The following is a 25,998-nucleotide window of genomic DNA, read 5'->3' as shown; positions in this document are numbered from 1 at the left end:
GAATTTCCCCTCCTGCCTCTGCCACGGGGACGGGAGCAAGGCTGGTTGGGACTAATGGTGCCACAGGGTTTTCAGGGATGGCGGGCTCTCTAGATCCAGGCATGGGAGTCACCAGGAATACTGGCTCCCCCTAAAGGCTGCCTCCTGCTGGGGTCCCTTACCCAGTGCCCAGAGAGTGGCCCCAGATGTACACAGGGTTGTCACCACTTCTTGCTTTGATCCAGTCAAAAACGTGGAGTGCGTCATAGGTCATGCCCCGCTCAGATGGCGTTCCCACCGAGTCACCCCAACCTGGGAGGGAGAAATGGCAGGATGGGGAGGTCAAAGGCAGTTCACAAAACCTGGACAAACATACCTCCCCAGGGGAGCCCAGGGTCAGGAGGGGACAGGGAGGGGCCCGCTCAGCCCGCCCTTCCAGAGTCCACAGACCCACTCAGGCCACTGGGCAGAGCAAGCAGTGGAGAGAACCGGCACAGCCCCACATCCCCACCAGCCCCGGGGAAGGCAGCCCAGCAGCAACTCTGCCCTGTCCCTGCTGACTGCACAAACCAGACGTCCCCTCACAGGGTCACTAAGTTGGTGAATTGCAAATTTGAATGGCAACTAACAGCAAGCTGAGTCAACAGATCACAGAGCTTCAGAGCTGGCACCGGCATCCTCACGCCAGGGCTGCGGCTTGCCTCACCCTCTTGCGCAGGGGGGTGAGCTCACCCTTTCCCTCTCTGTTTCTTAACAGACAGGCTAGTGAGGTCTGAGGCAGTGGAAGCCTTTGCCACCACCATCCTCAGCTCTACACTTCTCCCCGCTCCCCCAGCAGCATCCACGTGTCCCGCTCTGAGCCCCGACGAGCATCAGTGCAGCTGGTGTGGTCAGATGAGCAGCCCCCGAGCCGCTGGCTGGACACCAACCTCCTCAACGCCGAAGGCTTGGTCAGGGGCAGGATAGGGAGTGGAGTCCGGAGGCTCCCAGAACAGGGAGGGCATTTCTGGGTGCAAGGCAACTCTGACCCAGGAAGGGGAAAGGGGCTGTTTTCCCTTAGGGTCTAATTAGCATGTTGTTTGCATAACGGAAAACACTACCATCTCTGCCCCCAAAATTACAACCTCCCAAGGGTCCCCCCCAGTCTCCAGCAAAGATGGAGTGCAATTATCTTTCCAGCAGCCCAGCTGTGAGTCATCATCAGATGATCTGAAAGCACCACAAAGGTCAGAAAGAGCAGGTTGTGCAGTATAAGCAAACCCCACAGTTAGTGCAGGACTTGCTGTTTCCCGACTCAGACACTAGAGGAGGGAGGAGGCCGTGCAGAGGGCCAGGGCCAGGCTGGGAGGCAGAGGTACGGGGACATGAGACAGAAAGAAAAGAACAGAGATAGGGACAGGAGACAGAGACGACAGGAAGACTGAGAGACAGGGACAGAGAGGCACAGAGACAGGCAGGAAGACTAACAGGGATAGAGAGGCACAGAGACGGGGACAGGAGGCAGAGGGATTTAGACAAAGAGGCAGATGCGGTGAGAGAGACAGAGGGACAGTCGGAGACGGAGCTGGCAGTCTTGGTGCCAGTTAGAAACATGGAGACTCCATGAGAACTGAAACAAAGTGCTGCGTGGGATTTCATTTCCTGACAGAAGTGCGGGGAGATGAATGCGAAGAAGTCACCCGTTCTCCCTCTCCTAAAGTCTCTAGCATGCAGCAGAAGAGAACCCGTGTCAGCACGAAGAGAAGGAGAGGGCACACCACGTCCCGCTCCTCATTCTGGAGTTTCTCCCAGCCCACAACTGTCATCCTGATGGAACTTTCTTCCCTGTGGGTGGCAGCATGGCGGCCCCCACAACTGTCCACGACCCTGGCACTTGTGAACGTGTTGGGTCACATGGCTGGGGAATGAAGGGTATGGAAGGAATGAAAGCTGCTAACTGCTGGCCTTGAGAAGGGGGTGATCCTGGACAAGCTGGGTGGGCCCAAAACAACCACAAGGGTCCTCATCAGAGAAAAAGGGAGGAGTCAGGGTCAGAACCAGAAGACCTGGGACTCAATCACGGAAGAGGTGTGAGCCAAGGAACACAGGCGGCTGGAAAGGGCAGCCAGGCATTCTCCCTGAGAGCCTTGCTCCCGCCCTGATTCCAGCCTGGGGGCTGCAGATTCTGAATTTCTGACCTCCAGAACTGCAAGATGCTACATGTGTGCTGGTTTAAAGCACTGTTTGTGCTAACATGTTACAGCAGCAAGAGAGAATTAACACAACCCCTACATCTGGGTGACAGCCTCTCTCCTTTGTTCCCCTCATATCTCCTCTTGATCTGAGGATAGACACGCCGCCTGCCCCAGAAGGTGAAGGCAGCCAGCCACGCTGCCATCAACTCTTTGATCGCTCCAGCTGAGGACTACATGGTGGAATACACTTTTTGAAAATTTTGAGACAGGCTCTCGCTGTCACCCAGGCTGGAGCGCAGTGGCATGATCTTGGCTCACTGCAACCTCCACCTCCTGGGCTCAAGCTTTCCTCCCACCTCAGCCTCCCGAGTAGCTGGGATTACAGGCGCCTGCCACCACACTCAGCTACTTTTTTTGTATTTTTAGTAGAGGTAGAGTTTTGCCATGTTGCCCAGGCTGATCTCGAGCTCCTGGTTTCAAGTAATCTGCCCGCCTCAGCCTCCCAAAGTGCTGGGATTACAGGCGTGAGCCACCATGCCCAGCCAGAATACACTTTAAAACAGTCTCTCAGCCAGGTGCAGTGGCTCACTCACACCTGTAATCCCAACACTTTGGGAGGCCAAGGTGGGCAGACTGACTGAACCCAGTAGTTCGAGACCAGACAACATGGTGAGACCATGGGCAACATGGTGAAACACTCTCTTAAAAAAAATAAAACAACATTAGCCAGGTGTAGTGGTGAGTGCCTGTGGCCCCAGCTACTAGGGAGGCTGAGTTGGGAAGATCACTTGAACCCGGGAAGCAGAGGTTGCAGTAAGCGGAGATCACACCACTGCACTCCAGTTGGGTGACAGAGTGAGACCCTGTCTCAAAGCAAAATCAAAACCAAAACCAAAACAAACCAGTCGTTCACTGTTAACACCAAGTTATTTCTGTTGCCCATTAAGCCATAGTGTCCTTGGTATATATCAAACTGGATTCTTGATATGTTCAGTGGCAAGCCCTGGTTCATTCAAAAAAGCAGAAATGCTGAGGTGCAGAAGAATCTATCTTCTCTCTTAACAGTTCTTTTTTTTTTTTGACATGGACTCTTGCTCTGTCGTCAAGACTGGACTACAGTGGTGCAATCTTGGCTCACTGCAAGCTCCGCCTCCCAGGTTCAAGCGCTTCTCCTGCCTCAGCCTCCCCAATAGCTGGGACTACAGGTGCAAGCCACCATGCCCAGTTAATTTTTGTATTTTCAGTAGAGATGGGTTTTCATCATGTTGGCCAGGCTGGTCAAAAACTCCTGACCTCAAGTGATCCTCCTGCCTCAGCCTCCCAAAGTGCTGGGATTACAGGTGTGAACCGCCGTGCTCAGCCTCTCTTAACAGTTCTTACTGTCTTCATAACTTTAACAAGACAAGCTTTGATGAGCATAAACCGTGTCTGACGTCCAGCCGCAGAGACAGTCTGAGTCCAAAAAAGACAGGATCTTCTAATTTAAAATGTTGCAGGTTGGGTGCAGTGACTCACGCCTGTAATCCCAACACTCTGGAAGGCTGAGGCAGGAGGATCGCTTGAGGCCAGGAGTCTGAGACTAGCCTAGGCAACATAGCAATACCCCATTTCTACTAAAAACAAAAAAAAAAAGTAGCGGGTGTGGTGTTGCATTCCCATAGTCCCAGCTACTTGAGAGGCTAAGGCAGAAGGATCCCTTGAGCAAAGGAGTTCAAGGCTGCAGGGAGCTATGATCATGCTACTGCACTCCAGGTTGGGTGACTAAGTGAGAGCCTATCTCAAAAAAAAAAAAAAAAAAAAGTTGCTGACAGGGCATCTGCTGGGGACTCCAGGTGCTGAGCCTCCCCTACCAGAAGGGGCTCTCCCGGCAGCTCCATCAGGGGCTTTGTCAGGACCCAGGAAACCTTCACAGCACAGCCAAAGCAGGCACTGGTCTTGCTCCGAGCCTCTTCAAGTGAGGCCTGCCCATGGGATACTGCCAGCAAGCAGTGGAAATGTGCTCAGATGCTCTTGCAAAAGAAATCTCACCTCTGTAGTCAAAGGTGACCACATGGTAACCAAGGGAACTCAGCACCTGTAAAGTGAAAAATAAACATCTTTGGCAACAAATCCAAGTGTCTGTGTTGAGGGCAGCTTGCCGCTTACTAAACTCATCCGACTTTCCCTCCCGTGCCTTGTGCGTAGTGGCAGCTTCACAAAGACTGTGACATGCTGCCTGACTCCCGGCTGGGTTTTATGAAACCCAGATGCCAACTGCCGCTTCTGCACCTGCTGACATCCCTGCCTGGGAGCACAGGAAGGCTCTCCCTTCTTGCTGCTTAGACGCTAGGGAAGCATCCCCCTTCCTCCTGCTTAGACTTAGAGGGCCAGGCGCAGACTCCCGCAGGTCCCAGGTCCCAGGCCCCAGCTCCACGCGTGCTGCAGGGCAGCCTCTGGGGTGGCCTCCTCTGGGGACAGCTCTCGGTGCTGCAGTGTGATGGCGGACCCCCAGGAGGAGGGCTATACTGTGTAGAGACGCCATCTGAAGACCCTTGCTGCAACCCAGTATTTCTTGGATTTTAAGCTCTTGTCAATTTTTTTCTGTTACTTTTTTTTCAATCCCTACAGACTAGCTGACCTCTCTGATTTAGATCACTCCTCAACACTCCTGTGCCCTTGCTGGGGTGTGCCCAGAGCAACATGGGAGGCTGCCGCACCATCTTGTCACCCAGAATCACAGCTCCCCTCTCTAGGGAGGGAGTCGGGTGCTTCCCCAGGGCAGCCTGCACTTCCCTGCCAGCTCCTAGCCACCACAGAGTCTATACCCAGAGCCAACCTGCTCCAGCCCTGTTGACCTCAGCAGGGTGAATCATTTCTTTTAACAGAAACCTAAAGAAAGAACCAATCACTTCTCAAACTCTCCCCACCTTTCCTGACTTAATGCAATTTACTCCAGGGGTAAAATCCTCCAATAGCTCAGAGCTGGGTGTGCCCCTACCTCTGTCTGTGCCCCTGCCTCTGTCTGTATCCCCTTCTGTCCTGTGGGCCAGTGCAGATGGCCCTCTGAGGGGAGGAGAGTGAGGCTGTTCCAACAGTAGCTCTTCGGCTCCAAGACCCAGACAACCAGATGAAGAACAAAATCAAGCAGCCAAGCACAAGTAAAGGTCTGCACGCCCTGCCCTAGACACCCCCTGGACGTGGGGAGATCTGCGGGTGCTCCCACTGTGTGCCTGGAAGCTGATTCAAATCCTGCCTGCACCCCCTGCTGGGGTGAGCCTGCGATCTGGCAGTCAGTGTAGCACCTGGGGCACCTGGTTTCTCTTTTCTTTTTTTATTTTTTTTGAGACGGAATCTCGCTCTGTCACCCAGGCTGGAGTGCAGTGGCGCCATCTTGGCTCACTGCAACCTCCGCCTCCCTGGTTCAAGCAATTCTCTGCCTCAACCTCCTGAATAGCTGGGATTACAGGCGCCTGCCACCACACCTGGCTAATTTTTTTTGTATTTTTAGTAGAGATTGGGTTTCACCATCTTGGCCAGGCTGGTCTTGAACTCCTGACCTTGTGATCCGCCCACCTTGGCCTCCCAAAGTGCTAGGATTACAGACATGAGCCACTGCGCCCGGCCCTCTCTTTTCATTTTATACACAAGTAATGTAACATTGAAAAACAATTTCCAATGCCATTTATGTAGTCTGCCAATATCTGCACTTGGTCTACCAAGCCCATACATTCTGATTTTGGGGTCCAAGCCTAGAGGCAGTGTGATGGGCAGTCACAGCAGAGGCAGCTAAGGCCCTACCTTCCAGCACACCCATCCAAAGGCAGTGTTAAAAAGGCCAACAAAAGGTCAGACATGGTGGCTCACACTTGTCATCCCAATACTTCCGGAAGCCAAGGTGGGAGGCCCAGGAGTTCGAGACCAGCCTGGGCAACATAGGGAGACCTCATTTCTATAAAAAAAAAACAACAAAAATTAGCTAGGTGTGGTGGCGGCATGCACCTGCAGTTTTAGGAGGCTGAAGTGGGAGGATAGTTTGAGCCCAGGAGGTCGAGGCTGCAGTGAGCTGTGACTGCACCACTGCACTCCAGCCTGGGCAACAGAGCAAGAGGACCCTGTCTCACACACAGAAACAGCCCAGCAATAGTTAACTCTCAAGCTGTGAGTCTGGTGACTCCCTTCACTTCCTGCCCTGGAAAGAACAGCCCAGGAAACAGGTGTGGGTGCCACCTGCACTCACCTTGTAAAGCTCCACGCGGTGGTCACCTCCTCTGGAGAAGGAAACAGGACATGGTGTGAGCACATCTTCTCAGAGTCAGGCCCCAGGTCAACTTGTCCTCAGTACCCCAAACCAGGCAAAGGCCAATGAAAGAGGGCAACCTCCTCCTTGGGGCCCCCTAAGTGGCCCCACACTTGCCTCTGGCAGTGCTGTGCCAAGGGGGAGAGAGTCTTAGCACTCTGGGGAGATTTCTTAACGACTGCTTTTATTTTTCAGTAGGTAATGCACACCTATAGTCCCAAACTAGAAAGACACTAAAGGAAACACAGCAAGCCCTCATCCACCACACCCCAGCCCCTCCCAGCTTCCCCGTGTCAGGGACACCCTGTGTGGACAGAGGCTGTGCTCCAACAGGGCCTGTGTGGACACCTTCTGCCCTCACTTCTTGCTCCACACGTCTCAGCTGACCTTCAGAACTCTGCTTAGCTGCACCGCCCTGGCCTCTCGTGGTCATCTCGGCTGTTTCCCACCTGGCACTAACTTCTATTTGCTGCAGCGGCCACCCTGCCTTACAGCCCTTCACGTGTGTGTGTTCCACGCATGGGATATGCTCCTAGAATCTCCTCAGGGAGACCCTGAAGTGCAGGAATGGCTGCCTCCTGGCCCTCACAGTCAACTACAGCTTCACTGTGCATGTCGCTACGGAGACTAAGTGGGCTCGGCAAACACACCCCTATTTGTACTTCCTTGTCTGAGGCCTGTCTAGGCTCCCTTCCCGCTGTTAACCTGGACCGACCCCACAGCAGGGACATGGGCCACCTGGGAGGAGGGCGGGTCCACACTCTCCACACTCCGTAGCTGTGCTCCTCCTTCCTCAGGAGCGGTTTCACCATTTCAGGTATGGGGGCAGGAGTGTTGCTGGTGGGAGACCAGGATGAGATGAAGGAGGAAGCCAATAAAGTGCAGAAACAAAAATGTAAAGGGTCAGGCCGGTGGCTCATGCCTGGAATCCCAGCACTTTGGGAGGCCGAGGTGGGCGGATCACTTAAGCTCAGGAGTTTGAGACCAGCCTGGTCAAACGGTAAAACCTGTCTCTATTAAAAATACAAAAATTAGCTGGGCGTGGTGGTGGGTGCCTGTAATCCCAGCTACTCGGGAGGCTGAGGCAGAAGAGTCACTTGAACCCGGGAGGCTGAGGTTGCAGTGAGCCAGGATTGCGCCACTGTACTCCAGCCTGGGCAACAGAGTGAGACTCTGTCTCAAAAATTAAAATAAAAAATAAAGGAAGGAGTTTCAAGACAAGGAGGAAACACTGCAAAGTATTTTCAGTGATCACTGTAAGAGTTCATAGTGGCTCTTTTCTAAGTTTATAAAATTTCCTACATTAAGCAAAAAAGTAACAGTTGCTGGGAATCCAGGGGGTCTGGACCTCAGGGAGACCCGCGTGGTGGATCCCGCAGACCAGCGAAACCTCACTGGGATGCACAGGACAAAGAAAGCAGGCAACACGGGGGTGGCGAGGCCTGCAGCCAGGCACTCTCTGCAGGAGTGGGAGGGGGCAGTAAACCTTGAAAATCACAGCATCACTTTCTAACCTGAAGTTACAAGCAGGTTCTTTTTTTTTTAAACCATGTGATGGGCACTGCAGAACTGAACCTTATTCACAGCCAACCACAGTTCTCTCATTTATAAAAAGATGCTGCAGGAGCTGTTTGTAGCTGCTTGCTCTTTGAAAAGCAGAAGAGAAACCCGCTGCAGCTTGTCCCAGACAAAGAAGAAAGGAAACTGTGCAGCACATGTGTGATTCAGTAGCTAGGCACACTGTCCCTGGCACAGAAACCGCCTTATGGACCATGCCGCTGGGCTCTTTCAGCAATGCCCTCTGCAGGGCTCCACCATGCAGACACCCACCTAGGCCTGCTTTCGCCTCCAGAAGGGCCCAGCACGGCTCTCCTTGCTGGCTCCGCCTATAAAATGTTTGCCCCTAGCCCTGACACACCCTGGTGCCACAGTGCACCTCGGCCCTGGCCCTGCAGCAGCCCTGTCTCCATGCTGGGTCTGCCTCTGCGCTGGCTCCTGGCTGCCTCTCTCACACACGAAGACCTTGGTGGTTTTCAAACAATGCTTTGTTCAGAAAATGTATCCCCCCCACACCCACCCTGGGCTCTCCCACAGAGGCTCTTCTGAACAGCAGTCACATGGTGTGGAAGGAGCACCCTTTAAGGCAGGGAGGCCAACTCCAGGGCAGCCAGTGGAAAGGACAAGCCATTAGGCCCACTCAGGAAAAGCATCTGAGATAGCACTGGGCAGAGCTGATCAAACAAAGCGCATGTACTTCACCAACAGCCCGTTAGTGAGCGGAGAGCCCACACTGTAGGGCGGCCTGCAAGGACCCCAGCACCTGGTACCTTCAGCCTCTCCCTTCTGCCCCTTCTCAGCACCCGCCACTTTTTTCCAGGAAGTATGCCTCCTCCTCCAGGCTGCCCTGGCTCTGGCTTCACCTGTCTGCCACCTGGAGCTATCTTACAGGTAACAAAGATCTGCCTGCCACTTCAGGCTGCATGACAGATATGGGGAAAACCAGCTGCCAGTGAGCTGGAGCCACCCATTCCCAAGGGCACGAGGCTGCCACAGTCAAGTGCCACCATGACCCCTTCTCAGAGGGACCCCAAAGCCCTCACTCTCCAAGAACCCTGCTCTCCAAATCACATAACAGCAGATGCTGTGCCCTTTGAGATTACAACAGGGAGAAAAAAACATGCCCTCTGGCCTGGGAGCTCAACCCCTGACCGAGACTCAGCCTCCTCCATCCCAACCCAGGCTGGAGTTCCAGATAGGGGACGGTCTGCACACAGCTTCCCACACTTGGTCCCTGCGGAACACAGCCCTGCTGGCCTCAAGCTGTGGGAACCCTGCTTCATGTAACGTTCACCTAAACTCGGCCTTCCCTCAACCCCTTAAGAACTCTGCCTTTCCCTTTGTTCTTGGGAGGTTCTCCCTCATTGCAGTGGATCAGTACTCCTGATTTTGTGGGGCCGCAGGTTAGCTCCTGCTGGTTTCCAGCAGACTGGGCCAGGACATTCCCCCCCAAAAGGGAGCCGTGCTCCACAGCGAAGATGGGCTCCCCTCCCTTACCTGGTACCTGCGTTCCCATGCAGGTACAGAATGATAGCGTGGCTGGAAGCCAAGGCATCCTCATACCACATCTGGTCTTTGCCTTGGGCGTTCTTCCACCAGACTGCGGGGACGGTATGCCTGGAGACAGAAGCAGAGGGGAGCGCAGGATCAGATGCTCCTTCCGTCCTCATCCAGGCGACTGCATGTGGTGTTACTTAATCAGCTCAAGTCCAGACAGCAGGGAGCTGCAGACCCCATCTAACTACAGGGGAACAGATGGGGGTGGGTGGTAGAAAACTAACCCCATCACTAGAATCAATAACCACGGAACTGCAGGCTGTGTGGATGGTGCTGACAGCTTCAGTAGGAGTGTTCCCTGACTGGCAGGCCAGCCTCCTCTGGGCCACAAAGGCTTGCAATGTGACAGTTACCACCGACGCCTAGCAGAGAAGCAGCACTTAGTTCATCCTAAGTAATAACATTTTCCTCATATGTGCCCCACATTCCACTTAACCCCATGCTTCAACTGTCCACAGTTTAACTCACAATGGATTTTAAACAGTACATGCTGTCACATTTGCTAATTCAGCAACACCAATGTTTGTGAGCTTGACTAGAAACCAGGCCATCGCTGACGCCATTTCTAACGTCGAGTATGCACCAACTTCCTGGCCTGCTCATGGTCCACGCCTGGCTGGGCACTCTGAAGCTGCTGGTCTAACTAGCCAAACCCTCCTTCCGAGAGATACTAAGGTTAATTTTAACTCAGGCCAAATCGAATATTGTTAATCACTGGGGAGGGTCGAAATTAATCACTTTTCTGTAAAGCTTCTTCAAATTCATTCTGGATAACAGTGACAAGAATCTTTAAAAAAAATTTAATGGCCAACTTCTTATTTTCTAGATTTTAAGCTTCAGCATCTCATCTAACTTCTGTCTCTGATCCGTTCAAGAGGATCACATTTTGGGGTGGATCTAGTCACTATGATCATCACTCCCACACGGTTATAAACTTGAGGGATAGGACGGCACATTTTGAAGGTGCTGGGAGCAGATGTGCTTCCAGTAGCCAGCCCACCCCAAACCTGGGTTCCTGACAAAGAGCCAGGGAACTCCTAGCCAGCAGAGAAACCCATTCCTGGGCCTCTTCTCTCAGCAGACAGGCGATGGCCAGGCATGGCCAGGTATGGCCCCCAGGCTTCACGCTAGGCCTTGAGGCCCTCCTTTCAGGAAGCTGGTGGGAGGGTTTGATGAAGTGATGGTGGGGGCAGTTGGTGAGCTGGGCCCGCTGCTACCTGAGGGCCCACTGTCATTGTGACTGCCTAGGGCATGAGAGTAGGCAGCAGCCACACCCACCAACACACAGCAACACACAGCGTGGCACCGCCTTGAGACTTGCCACTAGCATCACTAAACAAAACCTTTTCTGGTAACTGATAATATATGCAAATGTTGTTAGTACTTCCAGCCTACGTCTTACCACCATAAACACCCTCCTGCAATAGGACAGACTCATATTAACCAAGAAGAGGGCTGACCAAGTCCCACTCAGCAGCTCTGTGCAAAACAGGTCACGCTTCAGACAGAAACCCAGAGTCCCACAGTCACACGTTGGTCAGTAAATGCTAGATTAAATCAAATCAGGAAGTGACAAAAGACTTTAATCCTAGCACCAACTACTAAGAACAAAAATCTCTCTTCTTGTTTTATGTTCTTTACCAAGGACCACTGTTAGAAATGCCTGAATGTTCTCTCATCCACACTGGGAAGCTACTCACAGCATTTCATTTAGAAGCTTCTCACATACACAGTGGTTTTCTGAGACAGCGGAAAGGGACGTTATGGCTACTGAAAAATAAATTCAGCTAGATAAAGGGGCTGTGATTCAGGATCACTTCTCAGAGAAAAAGGGAAATGCCACAGTGAGGTTGGTCGATTTTAATTCAGTTGTTCAGAAGCACCATTTATGTACAGAAGAAAACATTAAAATGTATTCCAAGGAGACACAGAGAAGTCACGAGGCTTATGTCCAACGTAAATTTATGGCTTAAAAAAGTAAATACTTAGAAGATAGCCAACACCATCACCGAAGCTATATGTGAAAAGAAATCAAGCTGTTTTCACTTCTTGGAAAAGATATATATATATATATATTTTTTTTTTTTTTTTTGGAGACAGAGTCTCCCTCTGTTGCCCAGGCTGGAGTGCAGTGGCACAATCTCGGCTCACTGCAGCCTCTGCCTCCTGCGTTCAAGCAATTCTCTTGCCTCAAACTCCCGGGTAGCTGGGACTACAGGTGCGTGCCACCACGCCCGGCTAATTTTTGTACTTTTTTTCAGCAGAGACGGGGTTTCGCCATGTTGTTTAGGCTAGTCTCGAACTCCTGATCTCAAGTGATCCCCCTGTCTCGGCCTGCCAAAGCGCTGGGATTACAGGCGTGAGCTACCGCGCTTGGATGGAAGATATATTCAAAAGAGTGTTTGCGATTCTTCCCTTATATTCTTTTTTTTTTTTTTTGAGACAGAGTCTTGCTCTGTCACTCAGGCTGGAGTGCAGTGGTGTGAATTCAGCTCACTGCAACTTCTTCCTCCTGGGCTCAAGTGATTCTCCTGCCTCAGCCTCCCAAGTAGCTGGGATTACAGGCGTGCACCACCATGTCTGGCTAATTTTTGTATTTTTAGTAGAGACAGGTTCACCATGTTGCCCAGGCTGGTCTCAAACTCCTGGACTCAAATGATCCACCCGCCTCGGCCTCCCAAAGTGCTGAGATTACAAGTGTGAGCCACTGTGCCGGCCACTTACATCCTGTTTATAGCTTCTTTGTTTGTTTTTCCTAGAAACAAGGTTCTCTAAAAATAATAATCTGTTCACAAAGCCTTTGCTGTTTTGAAAGCCTGGGAATAGAGTTTAAAGTCACTGAATCCCTCAACACTAGGATCAAATGTACTGAGATCTTTCCTTTAGGAAAGGAAGAGGTGAAGATAAAAATGAACAACATTTCAGAGGCCAGTGTCAAAGACAGCACCAGCTCACCCATGTAGGGCCTTTTCCTGCTGCTGGAAGGGCTACAGAGCTTACCAGTACTTACCAGACTCCAATGGTCACATCTTCCTCTGGCTGCAGGTAGTAGTTACATGTGTGATTCAAACCTTGATCCTGTGGTTTTTTCAAATCAATGAAATAGGGAACCCTTACTGTAGGAAATAAAGAGATGGAAATTAGGATTACTGGTGGATTAATACACACACGTACACACAGACATGCATACAAGCATGCACACTCACACACATGCACACATATGCATCCACACGTACACACACACATGCACACCCACATGCACACACTGCAGAAGCTCTCAGAAAGCACCAAGTCCTTTTCCTGTGCAATCTTACAATGGTGCCAGACCTGCAGGCCCAGCCTCAGGCAGGGTATGGGCTGAGGCCAGCATGGGCAGGGACAGATACTGCAGTGAGGGCGAGGTCTGTGTAGAGACTGGAACGCTAAGGTCTAAGGTCACTCAAGGTGTGAGAAGATGCAAGTAAGGGAAGGAAAGATCCCCAACAGGTCTTAAGGATGGGCCAGCCAGGAGGGAGGCTAGGGAGGCTGAGCCTGCGAATAACTCAGGTGCCTAGTGGAGTGGGACATACACAGCAGGAAAGGGGATGGCGCTAAAGGATCTGATGAGCGTAGGGTGGCAAACAAGGTAAAGGGGATTCCAAAGTTTCTAGGACTGTTGCCTAACACAGAAAAGACAGCAGAAGGTGAGGTGTGGGGGCAGCAAGAGGGATGAATCCACAGGACCCATGCAGAGCAGAGTGAAGTCAGTGCAATGGCCCAGCAGAAGTCCTACATTGACCAGGTCATCTGCCAGCAGGACAGCAAGTGAATTAACCAGCACTCCACACTGTGGAAGACCATGAGGCCCTTAGACCTGGAGGAACCTCCAGGACCTGCGGGCAGAGAGGAGCAAGGTGACTGTGGGTGCAGGTGCGGTAGCCCCACTTTGCTATTGTAAAAACATGCCAATGAAACACAACCCCCACATGTGGCTGGGAGGAAATACAGAAAGACAGAAGCCAGGCTGCTCATATAGCTTCAAAGTGTGTGTGTGGGGAGAATGGGGGCAATTTTTTCCTTATATACCATTATAGTCTTATTGCTTTTGGTGAACACAACTTTAAAATAAGTTTAACTGAAAAATAAAAAATTTAAAATAAACCCATGAACCCTGAGGTGGGATTTTTCTGCTTTATAAAATGGCAACTCCCAAAAGAGGCAGTGACAGAGAGCAGTGCGGGCCTGGCTTCCCTCTGGCGGGTCCTGCCCCTGGGGAAGCTCTGCTGCTGACAGCTGTCTCTGGTGAAGACAGGGGTTGCATGACTCCCACGTCCGCGTGGCACACTGCACATCTAGCCTCACTTCCTCAAATGTCACCAGGCTGGACTCACGAGGACATGGGGACATACACACTCCTTCCCAGAAACTCCCTGAGCGTCTGTCCCAGACCACGTGGGGAGACAGTTCCCCTGACCAGGGCTGCTGTTCATACCCCACCTTCTTAATCCATCTCTTCCCCAGGAAGCAGATACATCTTCAAAACTTTAATAAGAAGTTTCTCTCAAAATAAAAAATGGCAAAGGAGGTGATCCACATCCCCATTAGCTCCGGCTGAGCCAGGCCACACAGTCTCTGAGGCAAGTCACCATCATCACCATCTGACGGCTCCTATTAGATTGCCGGCTCACATGATAGAGCTGGATTTTTTGATACCAGCCTGGGCAACATGGCAAAACCTCATCTCTACAAAAAATGTAAGAATTACCCAGGCAAGGTGACATGCACCTGTGATCCCAGCCACTTGGGAGGCTGAGGAGGGAGAATCACTTGAGCTCAGCAGGTCAAGGCTGTAGTAAGCCATGATTGTACCACTGCATTCCAGCCTGAGTGACAGAGAGACCCTGTTTCAAAAAAAAAAAAAAAGAATTGGCTTTGAACCCAGCAGCCCGGCTGCACAGCCCTGCCTCCTGGCTGGCTGGACAGGAAGTCAGGGAGGTAATAAGCCTGGCCCCTGAGAGGCCTGGAAGGTCCACCTGCCCTGTTATGGGCTGAGTTGTGCTCCCCAAGAAAGACTATGTTCAAGGCCTCACCCCCAGTACCTAAGAGTGTGACCTTACTTGGAAACAGGGTCTTTATGGAGGTAATCAAGCTCAAATGAGGTCACTGGGTGGATACTAACCCAAATGACTGGTGTCCTTATAAAATGGGGACATTTAGACACAGAGACAGAGGGAAGACCATGAAAAGACAACCAAGAAGATGGAGAAGATGGAAGCAGAGATTTGAGGGAAGCTTCTCCAAGCTGGGAATGCTGCCAGACAGACAGGCAAGAAGGGTCCACCTCAGCGTCTCAGGAGGAGCTGGGCCCGCCCACACCTCAACCTCGGACTCTCAGCCTCCATGACCATGAGAGGATACATTTGTTTTAAGCCACCCAGTTTGCAGGTTTGTTAGAGTGGTCCCAAAAAATAAATGCAGTCAGCCGGGCGTGGTGACTCACACCTATAACCCTAGCACTTTGTGAGGCCAAGGTGGATGGATCACCTGAGGTCAGGAGTTCGAGACCAGCCTGGCCAACATGGCAAAACCCCGTCTCTACTAAAAATATAAAAATTAGCCGGGCGTGGTGGTGTGCACCTGTAATCCCAGCTACTTGGGAGCCTGAAGCAGGAGAATGGCTTGAACCCCGGAGGTGGAGGTTGCAGTGAGCTGAGACCATGCCACTTCACTCCAGCCTAGGTGAAAGAGTGAGACTCTGTCAAAAAGAAAAGAAAAGAAAAGAAAGAAGGGGAGGGGAGGGAAGGAAAGGAAAGAAGGGAGGAAGGGAAGAAAGAGAAGAGAGAAAGAGAAGAGAGAGGAAGGAAGGAGGGAGAGAGGGAGGGAGGGAGGGAAAGAAAGGCAGGTTCTTCTGCAACAGGAAACAATTGGAGAAACTGGTTATTTTACCAAGGCTTTGACTGGAATGGCCTGCTTTCCTTTAAGGATTCAAAGGACTTATAGAGACAATAAAAGCCCCGTGGGTAAAACTGGCCTCATACCTTGTCTATACAGTCCCCATACAGGGTTCCTGACCTGTGGTAAAGAATGTCACTTTCTAATAGGCCCAGGAGCCCCAAGTTATTTTAGGACCTCAAGAAGAGAGGAATTTACCAAACTCATAGGTATTTGAGGATACGAACCCATGACTGGACTCAGTTTTTAAAATCTTATCGGAGATTCCTTATGGAACAGAGTTCTACCAAAGCCAATTTAAGAAGCCTATGTAAAAAATTATTACTTGTGTTGCAATTTATGTAAATAATCAGGCCAAGTATAATAAGACTAATGTTTATTTTGCAAACAAATCAGTCTTATAATGATTTGGGTTTTAATAAAAATGGGGACTGGAGAGAGAAAACTTGTGCTTCGAAAAAATATATATATAGTATACCTGTTGTTAGATGTTCTTGCATTTTTCCTGCAGTTTGGAAGGACCAAATCTTAAATTCTTTGTGGGCTACAAGTCACCAAACTAATGCATTCAAATCTTTACTTTTAAAACTGGGAATTGCACTCTTTACCCTATTCCTCATTATTAACCTTATAGTCCACTGTTCCCTTAAATGCAGTGCTAAAACTATAGATGACAATAGTAATGCCTTTGCCATGCAAGCCTTGGATCTCCAGCCATGCCTGTGTGAGTATGCTCAGAGCTGCAAAGTGGTTCCATTCCTTTCACCTTGGGGTAAACACCTACCCCCACTACACTCCTGGCCGGCAGGAAGAAGTTAGAGCTGTCTTTGCCCTTTCTCCATCTTCATTAGCTAACACCTGAAAATTAAGGTGTTATGAAACCCAAAGGGGTATGAGACGCGGTGGCGCATGCCTACAATCCCAGCACTTTGGGAGGCCAAGGCGGGTGGATCACGAGGTCAGGAGTTCGAGACTAGCTTGGCCAGCATAGAGAAACCCTGTCTCTACTAAAACTACAAAAATTAGCCAGGCGTGGTGGTGCGCGCCTATAGTCCCAGCTACTTGGGAGCCTGAGGCAAGAGATTGCTTGAACCCGGGAGGCAAAGATTGCAGTGAGCTGAGATCGTGCCACTGCACTCCAGTCTGGGTGACAGAACAAGGCTCTGTCTCAAAAAACAAACAAACAAACAAACAAAAAACCAAAAACAAAAAACGAGAGGGAGGGACTGAAACTACCATTCCAGAACTGTAACTGAGACAGTGAAAGAGATCTGACCTGACTGACTCCATCTTGGTTCTAACCTCCACACTGTCCTTGTTTACTCCTGGCCATAGGCTAAACTAACTTTGGGAGGAGCTTAGTTTATAGTTTAAAGCAAAGATGATACCCTTTCTGGAAACATACCTCCTTCTTGCCTGGGGACTAGACTGCCTTTTTAGGACTAACATTTTGGCTACAAGATTGGAAATTGTTGTGGTTTAGGAGTCATGCAGCTGGAGGCTACAAGACTCTGACCCCTCCCCAAATTGCTCCTGGTGATAAAATCACTATTGTAAAACCTAAGACCAGTGCTTGAGATATTTTGCAGACCCTGAACTTGATGGATCAGGTGGCACCATCCAGATGATAAACTAGCTCATCTGATCCTGTGGCCCCCACAACACAGGAACTGACTCAGCGCAAGAAGACAGCTTTGACTCCCTATGATTTCATCTCTGAGCTGACCATCAGCACTTCCAGCTCACCGGCTTCCCCACACCCACCAAGTTGTCCTTAAAAACTCTCATCCCTGAATGCTACCGGAGAGTGATTTGAGTAATAATAAAACTCCAATCTCCTGGGAAAAAAAAAAAAAACCACGGCCATACAAGTATTTAGATTTTATCCTGGCAAGGGGACTCAGAGAAGGCTCCCGACCAGAGGGAGTGCCTGGAAAGCAAGTCCACTTCAGGCTCTGGAGTGGGAAAATGAGTCCACTTCAGACTCTAGGGCCCACTCCTGCCGCCTCATCCTGGGAATTCACCACACACTTCGGGAGCCTGAGAGCTGCAGCCCAGGGTGCAAGTCTCTCATCTGACAGCCGGGAGGGGGGGTGGCCTCCCCAATACAACTCTGAATATCCACGCCTGGGGCCCACTGCCCATCCCACATCTAGACCCACTCAGCCAAATCCTGCCTCTGATGCTGGAACCAGCCCTGATTCTGCCAGATGGGGAGCGGGCACCATTGAGGGCCGAGGACACTGGGCTTCCACCGGCTCCACTTCAGGCCTCACTCAGTTCTGTGTCTGGAGAAGGATGCCAAGCTCTTGGGACACAAACTGTCCAAGAGTTCTGAGAGCATTCCCCGGCCACTGAAAAGTATTTTACAAGGATTAGCAGCTAATCCAGAAAGCTTCCAAGCCCAAGAAATCTAAGAACTAGGAAGCCAAATTCTACTCCAGGACGGCCTCATTCCAGGAAGCTGGTCTTCCAGTTCACTTTTACTCGGTTTAGAAACAACCATGAGGCTGGGTGTGGTGGCTTATGCCTGTAATCCCAGCACTTTGGGAGGCCGAGGTGGGCGGATCACCTGAGGTCAGGAGTTCGAGACCAGCCTGACCAACATGGAGAAACCCCATCTCTACTAAAAATACAAAATTAGCCGGGCGTGGTGGCGCATGCCTGTAATTTCAGCTACTCGGGAAGGCTGAGGCAGGAGAATCGCTTGAACCCAGAAGGCGGAGGTTGCAGTGAGCTGAGATTGTGCCACTGCACTCTAGCCTGGGCAACTAAGAGCGAAACTCTGTCTCAAAAAAAAAAAAAAAAAAAAAAAAAGAGAAAAAAGAAACAACCATGAAAAGGAGGCACAGTGACTGCTCTGAAGTCCCCCAGATACTGCCTGGCACCTTCTTTTCCGCAGCAGCACCTCCAACCAGCGTCATGTGGCATGGGAGGCATGGAGCTTGGCTGGTCCCAGGGATCACACAGCCCCAGAGCGGGTGGCTGTAGGAACCACCTGGCCAGTATTACTCTAAATGAGCAGAAATGCTTCAAAGTGAGATGGGTGGTGAGATGGGTTAGTGTGTGCAGGGTCACAGGATCCACCCAGGGCCAGAAGCACTACTGGCTCACTCCTGCAGACCAGTGCCAGGCGAGTGCCAGGACCCTCTGGCCTCCCGCGTGGTCAGATCACCCATGGACATCGACTCTTTGTGGCCCCCGTGACTCTGGCATGCTGGCTGGAGTCCACCCTGCCCAGGCTCCTGCTTCATCCACAGGCCTGGGGTGGGGACAGAATGCTCAGCCCCGTGGCAGCCCCACAGGAGTGGCCCGGGCAGTGTGCTGCCACTGAGGTCCAGCTCTCCCATGGCTCCCTCTCACAGGCTCTTCTGAACTGGGAGCTCCTCACAGGGGCCCCAGCACCATGGGCAAGCAAGGCCCACAGGGCTGCTGGGACTGAGGCCTCTAGCTGCTCCTGCTTCCCCCAGTTTTCACTGTCCACCCTCCAGTTACGTCATCACGTACCAGCAACCACAAACATCAACAGGCAGGATGGAGAATGGATTCTGCACGCACGGGTGCCGTGGAGAGTGAAGGAGTGAGAATGTGAGGGTGGAAAACGACCTGCTCTGTCATACTTCTTTTAGCTCACCTGCAAAATATTTGGTGGGGGAAAGGCTGAAACTACTGAGCTGTGATGGTCTTTGAGTGCTGAGGGTCTGAACACGGAGCTAAGTCTCATTCCAATCACTGTGAGTAACAGAGCAGCCTTGATACCCGCAGCCATAAGAGGTGTGGTGTCAACAAGGGAAAGCCTGGGTTGGTTATTTGGGTTTTATCAAATTCCAATTACCTGATGCAGGCTTACAGGGCCTTCCGTGTGAAAAAAGAGGGACAAGAAAAGAAAGGGAACAGGAGTTAACAGGGACTGCTCAGGGGAAGGACAAAGAGGAATCTGGCCCTTTGCTTTAAAAACAAATGCATGATGATAGATCGGACCTATTTCCAAAAAATCCCTGCCTAGCCTGTAAACCAAGACATGACTTTCACCAAGAGATTCCTTCTTGATCTGAAGGCAAGTAACGGCTGGGAAGATATTCTAGGCTTCATAAATGCTGAGTCTCATCCAAACATCTTTTGGATGGGATCAGACTGTGAATACAAGTATTGAAAAGCACATATATTTATGTGTATGTAAACGGACACATATAAAAAGGGTCAGTAGGAAATAAACTACAGTGTTAACAAGGATTTTCTCAGAGTAATGTTCATTTTCTTATTTATTCTATTGAGAGTTCTTTTTTTAGCTAATTCTTTGTTTCTAGAATAATCATGATGTTTTGCTTATGAAAATTTATTTAAAGTAGAATAATGCCTTAAATTGTAGTTGCTATGTTTCTTTAAAAGCTTATTTATCTAATTTATACATTTGGTTTCAGATAGATTTGCTGTGAAGAATATTTTAACCACATTCTAGCGCCCAAGAGATTGCTACTCCTCCTGTAATGTTGAATGGATGCCCAGGTCATGCTTCTTGTCTGGAGACAAGAGCAGAGGCACCTCCCCAACAAAACTCCAAATCACCGCAGGGCCACGCCACAGACCCCACCTCCTTGGCGCCACAGACAGGCACAGACCTGTAAACCTTGGATGCACATTACAACTGGAAAACCAACAAGCTCCATGCTGCTCCTCTGAAGACTGCCCTTCCTCCCAAAGGGGGAGACAGAGACCCACACTTGGAAGGGCCTCACGCACTGACAAAATACACCGTGGCTTCCTGGGGAGGACAGTGTGGCCTGGAGATGAGGGTCGCTCATCATGGGGAGGAGGGAGGAGTAGGGTGTGGGGGCCAGGCAGATGCCCAGGGGGGTGAGGCAGAAGGCATGTCCAATCGCTGCTCCCAGGGACACTGTTTCTTGGTGCTAGACCTTTGGTCAACTTTTCAAAAGAGGATGGAAACACAGATTTTTATCATACTGGCAACTAAAAATCTCTTTCAAAAACACCACTGGGCTGGGTGCAGTGGCTCACGCCTGTACTCCCAGCACTTTGGGAGGCCAAGGCGGGAGGATCTTTTGAGCCCAGGAGTTTGACGCCAGCCTGGGCAACATGGCAAAACCCCATCTCCACTAAATATAAAAAATTAGCCAGATGTGGTGGTGGTGGGTGCCTGGAGTCCCAGCAACTCAGGAGGCTAATGTGAGAGGATCACCTGAACCTGGAAGGTCGAGGCTGCAGTGAGCCATGATCACACCCCTGCAGTCCAGCTGGGGCAACAGAGCCACGCCCTGTCTCAGAACAAAACAAAACAACAAAACAAAATGCCACTGTAGGCTCTCCTACTCCAGTGTGGCAAACAGGTGGAAGGAAATCATTAAGGATGGGCAACACCCTGGGAGGCTCAGCCTCCCCTACCCAAGCCCAGCCCTACTCTCCCATGCCACGGGGCTGGACCAGGAGAACCCAAAGTTCTCCCTCATAGCAGTCTGCCACTTCCTTAGGAAATCCACAGAGCAAAATCTGTAGGCTGTGTGTCTACAGTAGCCCAAACAATCAAGTTAAAGAAAATCTATTGAATTCAAACATTTGCTGGGAGCCCACAATGTACTAGGCCACACAGGGCAATGCACCCCACACACCCTCCCTTAAGAACCAGCTCACGTGCCCGGCAGCAAAGGCACCTGCCCAAGGAGGCCAGCAAAGGTGCAAAAGCTGTGAGGGTCAAGTCTGAGGTCTGTTGATGGTGAACCTGCAGTCCTTGTAGCTTCGTGTTTATACCTAAGCCCCAAATCCTTTCTGGGCTGTACTATGTATATTTAAGGAACATTAAAGTCAGAAAAACAAAACTCTCATCATTTTGGTATACTGTTAGTTTCTTTTTGAGTTTGTGCTTCTTACAAGTGGCAAAACTTAGAGATGAAAAATTCCTAGAAGTTCTACTTTTCCGTTAGAAAAATCAAATGCCTCTTAGTACACTACATGTGTTTTACAATTAAGACACCCAAATAAAAAAGTCAGATTTACAAAGTATTAAATAACCTTACAATTTCTGTTCTTCTTACCAGCATTAAAAAAACAAAAACAAAAACAAAGAAACAGAAATTCCTTTTTTAGCCAGTCATTTCCTAAGTTTCTGTGATTAAGTCTATTATAGACTGAACACCCAAACTCATAAGCCCAGATGCCTGCAGAGGGAGTCTGGAGCCTCTCAGTACCTCCTGTGTTCCTCTGTGGCCTCCTCCTTTCCTCCTCCTCCCACCCCACCAGCTCACCTGCTGCCTCAGCAATATCAGGCCCAGCTTTGCAAGCCTTAAACTCCCAAACACGCAAGGCCAGACTCACTATGTGCAAACCAATCTAGCTACAAAGTGACCCCAGAGCCCCTGCCTCATCCTGTTCTAATGCTGTCAGCACCTGCCTCTCAGGCTGTCCTTCACAGAACACCCGCCGTGTGCAAGCCCTCATTGTTCTCAAACAACCTCGTTTGTTTGAGAACAACCTCGAGGTTGTTCTCAAACCTCGTACCCACAGATGCAGCCCTTTCCTTGGAGCCTCACTTGTAGGACTGTTCCCTGGGCCATGTGCCCAGAGCCTCTGCCTTCGACCTCATGGGCTTGATACATCTGCACCTTTCTCCTTCCACATCTCCAAAAGCAAATACACAACGTGAAAAAACACACAAGATCCAAGTTCACTCAAGGAGACTACAATACCTACAAGGGCCAGCACAAAATTCCACAGAAACCAAAGTACTGTATATCTGGATTTTTTAGGGGTATAAAAAACTAATTTGTTTTAAAAAAGAAACTATATTTTCTAGTGGTCATCTTTTCTAAAGGCAGTTAGGCTCCTAGAATGCACAACTGACAAGGCATCTCCAACATGATGGCTTCAGCTGACTTCTCAGGTTGTCAACATTTTTACTCACCTCAGCTGAAGACAGACACGCTGGGCCCCCAGTGCAGTGTAGTCTTCTGTGGACACAAATCCAGCACCGGAGAGCAACCCTAGCACAGAAAGTCCTCTAGCTGGGAAAGGGCACAGGGACCTTTCTGGGTAATAAAAGTGTTCTATTTCTCAATCTGGGTGGTAGCTCTACCTCTCTCTCTATAAAGATATAGGTATATAAACTGTACACTTAAGATATATACCCTTCACTGCATGTAAACTAAATCACCATTAAAGTAAAAAGACTCCCCCTAAAATCAGACATCATCATGAAAAGGAACCCTTACTAAAATTAAAGGAAAAATGGACACATACCACTTACCGAAATTCAAGAAAATCAGTTTGGCCTGTATTCCAGGACATAGTTTGATGAGAAATGGAATGGCAATGTACAACCCCAAAACACAGAAGAGTATCTTCCTCAGGCGCAACCATAGGCCCTTTCGCCTGCAAGAGAAAAGCAATGAATCGGTCAAAAGGCAGTAGGTGTCATTTTGCTGTAGTTTGTCAATAGTGTTATGAAAATCCCTAAAGAGCCACACGTATTTTTTTTTCCACAAGGATACTGCCAATAATAAAAGTAGCCTCCCACCTGCCTTTGCTCAAGTAATTATTTTAGATAGTCTTTAACTTGAGCTTAGAACTCTACTGGGGGTAAGAGGAACTTTTTTTCTTGAAAGACAAAGAAATAGCTAATGATTTCTTACATTTGCCCTTGCGGAAGAATCCAGCAGAGAAAGCAGACCCCACAATGCCCCCCACCTGACATCAGACCCCGGCTGTAACCTCATATCAGGGAAGAGGCCTCCTCAGGCCTCCCGATCAGTCTTCTGTGAGCCAACTGCAGGCAGGCGTAGGTTACTCATTAGCTCCTGGTAGGAAGCACGCAGACCAAGGACATCAACAGAACCTGCCTGACCAGGTCCTCGGAGAGCAGGAGGCTAAGAACTGGCACGGTGTGTCCTTGCATTTACGTGTGGGCGAGCCCCTCTGTACCCACTCAACAGAGGACCCTTTTCCAGGCCCGTCAAGCCAGGTCGCATGACCCTCTTCTAATTCCTCTCCAGCTCCAGAGTTCTCATCATGTTCCCAAATCTCCTTTCAAAACTATCTCTAACCCGGTGATTCTCAAACTCCTTGGTCTCAGGACTTCTCTACAGTACAAAATTGAGGACCCTACAGAGCTTCTGCTCAAAGAGCTTTTTAACTTCTCATTTGACAGACAGTCAAAAACAGTTTATATTTATGATGATCTGTCATATGAGAAGTTAAAGATAAGACATTTTAAAATGTCTATTAATTCATCTAATAATAACAATCCATTACATGTTGTTATAAACAGTATTTGTTATGAAAAATAATTTTCCAATACAAAAAATTTTAGTGAGGAGAAAACCAAAAAATTTTAGTGAGAAGAGTGACATTAACATTATTACACCTTTCTCTAAGTCAGAGAGCTTAACAGAAAGATGGACTCTCCTATCTGCTTCTGCATGCAACGTGCTGTGAATCCACATATCACATATCATCTGGAAAACCTCACTAAACACCCATGAGAGGAGGATGAAAAAAGGCAAATCACACCTTGACACTACTATGGAAATCGGTCGGACCTTATTGACCCTCTGCAAGGATCTGGGAACGAAAGAGTGCCAAGGGCACACCTGTAGGGCCACCGTTCTAACTTACCATATGACTCTAAATCTAGTGGGACAAGCTATCTCTGGACTGTTTCCAAACAGTCTTAAAACCACATATTGAACTGCTGATACAAGCAACAATACAGATGAATCTCAAAATGATTGTTATGTTAAATAAGACATCCAAAAAAGACCATATACTATGTAATTCCATGTCTAAAATTCTAGAAAAGGTAAAACTCTAAGGACAGAAAAACTGAACAGAGAGAGGTTGCCAGGGGCTGGGGGTGGAGCAGATGGACTGTAAGGGCCAGGAGAGGGTCTTGGAGTGATGGAACATACTTTACCTTGATGTGGCTGTGGTTACACGATGGCATACATTTGTCAAGACTCACTCAATTGTACACTTAGAATCCATGAACTTTGTCATATGTAAATAATCTCAATAAAACTGATGTAAATAATAAAGCTGACAAACACCTCAATAAAGCTGATGACAAATATGCACATCCGATAATGTAACTCATTCACTCATTTTCCTGGTTCATTCAGAGATCATCATCGAGAGCCTGGCACTCTCAGGTGGTGGACAGTCAGGGCAGCAAAGGATGGCGCCCACACTTGTGCTGTGCTCACAGCCCACTGGGTGTTAATCAAGCACAAGGGCCGTGGCAGGCTGGGTGAGAGGTACCTGCTGCTGGGGATACTGTCCAGGGTGATCTGAGCTAGTTGGGCTACCAGGGACAAGGCCATTGGACTGATACAGTAATTTAGGAATACAAGAGTTAACTAGATGGTGGGGAGAACAGTTTAAAATGGCATCGTAAACACCATACATGATCTAGCTTTTCAAAGAGGGTATATTAATCACAATATTGAGGTTCAAAGTGCCAGCTCTGAAGTCTGGTTCAACATCTAACCCATCACTTACTATCTGTGTAATCTTGAACAAGCGATTTAACCTCTCTGAGCCTTGTTTTCCTTAATGCTTGGTAAGGATGATAATGGTACCTCCTTTGTGTAGGTTCCTGGAAGGATTACACACAGTAACACATGTAGACTGCACATGTGAGTCCTTGCACCAAACCTGCAACACATCTTAGCTTCCATCACCAACTCTTTATTCTTGTTAAAGAGCAGGGTCTGACACAGCTAATGGCCCTGGCAGGGAGAAATTGGGAAAATGTGAGAGGTTGGAAGAGGACCAGAAAGACTCAGAACGTTATCCTGAGAGAAAACGAAAAGCCCATAAAAAGAAAGAAGCCTGCAATCAAGTGTGCCACCACTTCAATGCCTGGTGCCTATGCCTGGATCATCTGTGGTTAGTTCTGTGTCCCTCCCACAATCTCCTTACTCATCCTTCAGCACCTGCACAGATCTCTGCCCTACTGTAAGGCGTCAAGTGGTTTGCAATTTTGTGCCTCAAGAGAAAGGAAAGCCTATGTCCACACAAAGACTTGTTCAAAAATGTTCACAGCTTCAGCCTGGGCAACAACAGTGAAACTCTGTCTCAAAAAAAAAAAAAAAAAAAGAGAAAGTTCAGTTTTACTCACAGTAGCCAAAAACAGAAACAACCCAAATGGCCATCAATGAGTGAATGGATAAACAAACCATGGTATGCCCTTAGAATAGAATATAATGCAGCAATAAAATGAACTAAACTATTGATACATGCAACCATGCAGATGAATCTCAAAATAACATGTTAAGCAACAGAAACCACATGAAAGATGGCCAGGTTGCCGGGCGCGGTGGCTCAAGCCTGTAATCCCAGCACTTTGGGAGGCCGAGACGGGCGGATCACGAGGTCAGGAGATCGAGACCATCCTGGCTAACACCGTGAAACCCCGTCTCTACTAAAAATACAAAAAACTAGCCGGGCGAGGTGGCGGGCGCCTGTAGTCCCAGCTACTCCGGAGGCTGAGGCAGGAGAATGGCGTAAACCCGGGAG

The 25,998-nt window shown here is 49.5% G+C and overlaps 1 protein-coding gene across 7 annotated transcripts in view; it reads right to left on the bottom strand.

Annotated features, from left to right (window-relative positions):
• Positions 1-25,998, bottom strand: part of ABHD12 (abhydrolase domain containing 12, lysophospholipase) — an 88,104-nt gene that overhangs the window by 15,208 nt on the left and 46,898 nt on the right. For 3 of the 7 annotated variants that reach the window (XM_015149621.3, XM_077948424.1, NM_001261275.1), the window contains 6 exon segments: positions 22,730-22,854; positions 12,554-12,659; positions 9,484-9,603; positions 6,370-6,400; positions 4,182-4,227; positions 162-291 (listed from right to left, as the gene is read on the bottom strand). In XM_015149621.3, the coding sequence (XP_015005107.1) occupies positions 162-291; positions 4,182-4,227; positions 6,370-6,400; positions 9,484-9,603; positions 12,554-12,659; positions 22,730-22,854 (558 nt within the window). 7 annotated transcript variants of the gene reach the window in all.

This window comes from Macaca mulatta, chromosome 10 (assembly GCF_049350105.2).
Source record: "Macaca mulatta isolate MMU2019108-1 chromosome 10, T2T-MMU8v2.0, whole genome shotgun sequence".
In the NCBI taxonomy this organism is placed as follows: domain Eukaryota; kingdom Metazoa; phylum Chordata; class Mammalia; order Primates; family Cercopithecidae; genus Macaca; species Macaca mulatta.
Note: the sequence above shows the minus strand (reverse complement) of the source record. Positions and strands in the feature narration are given on the sequence as shown.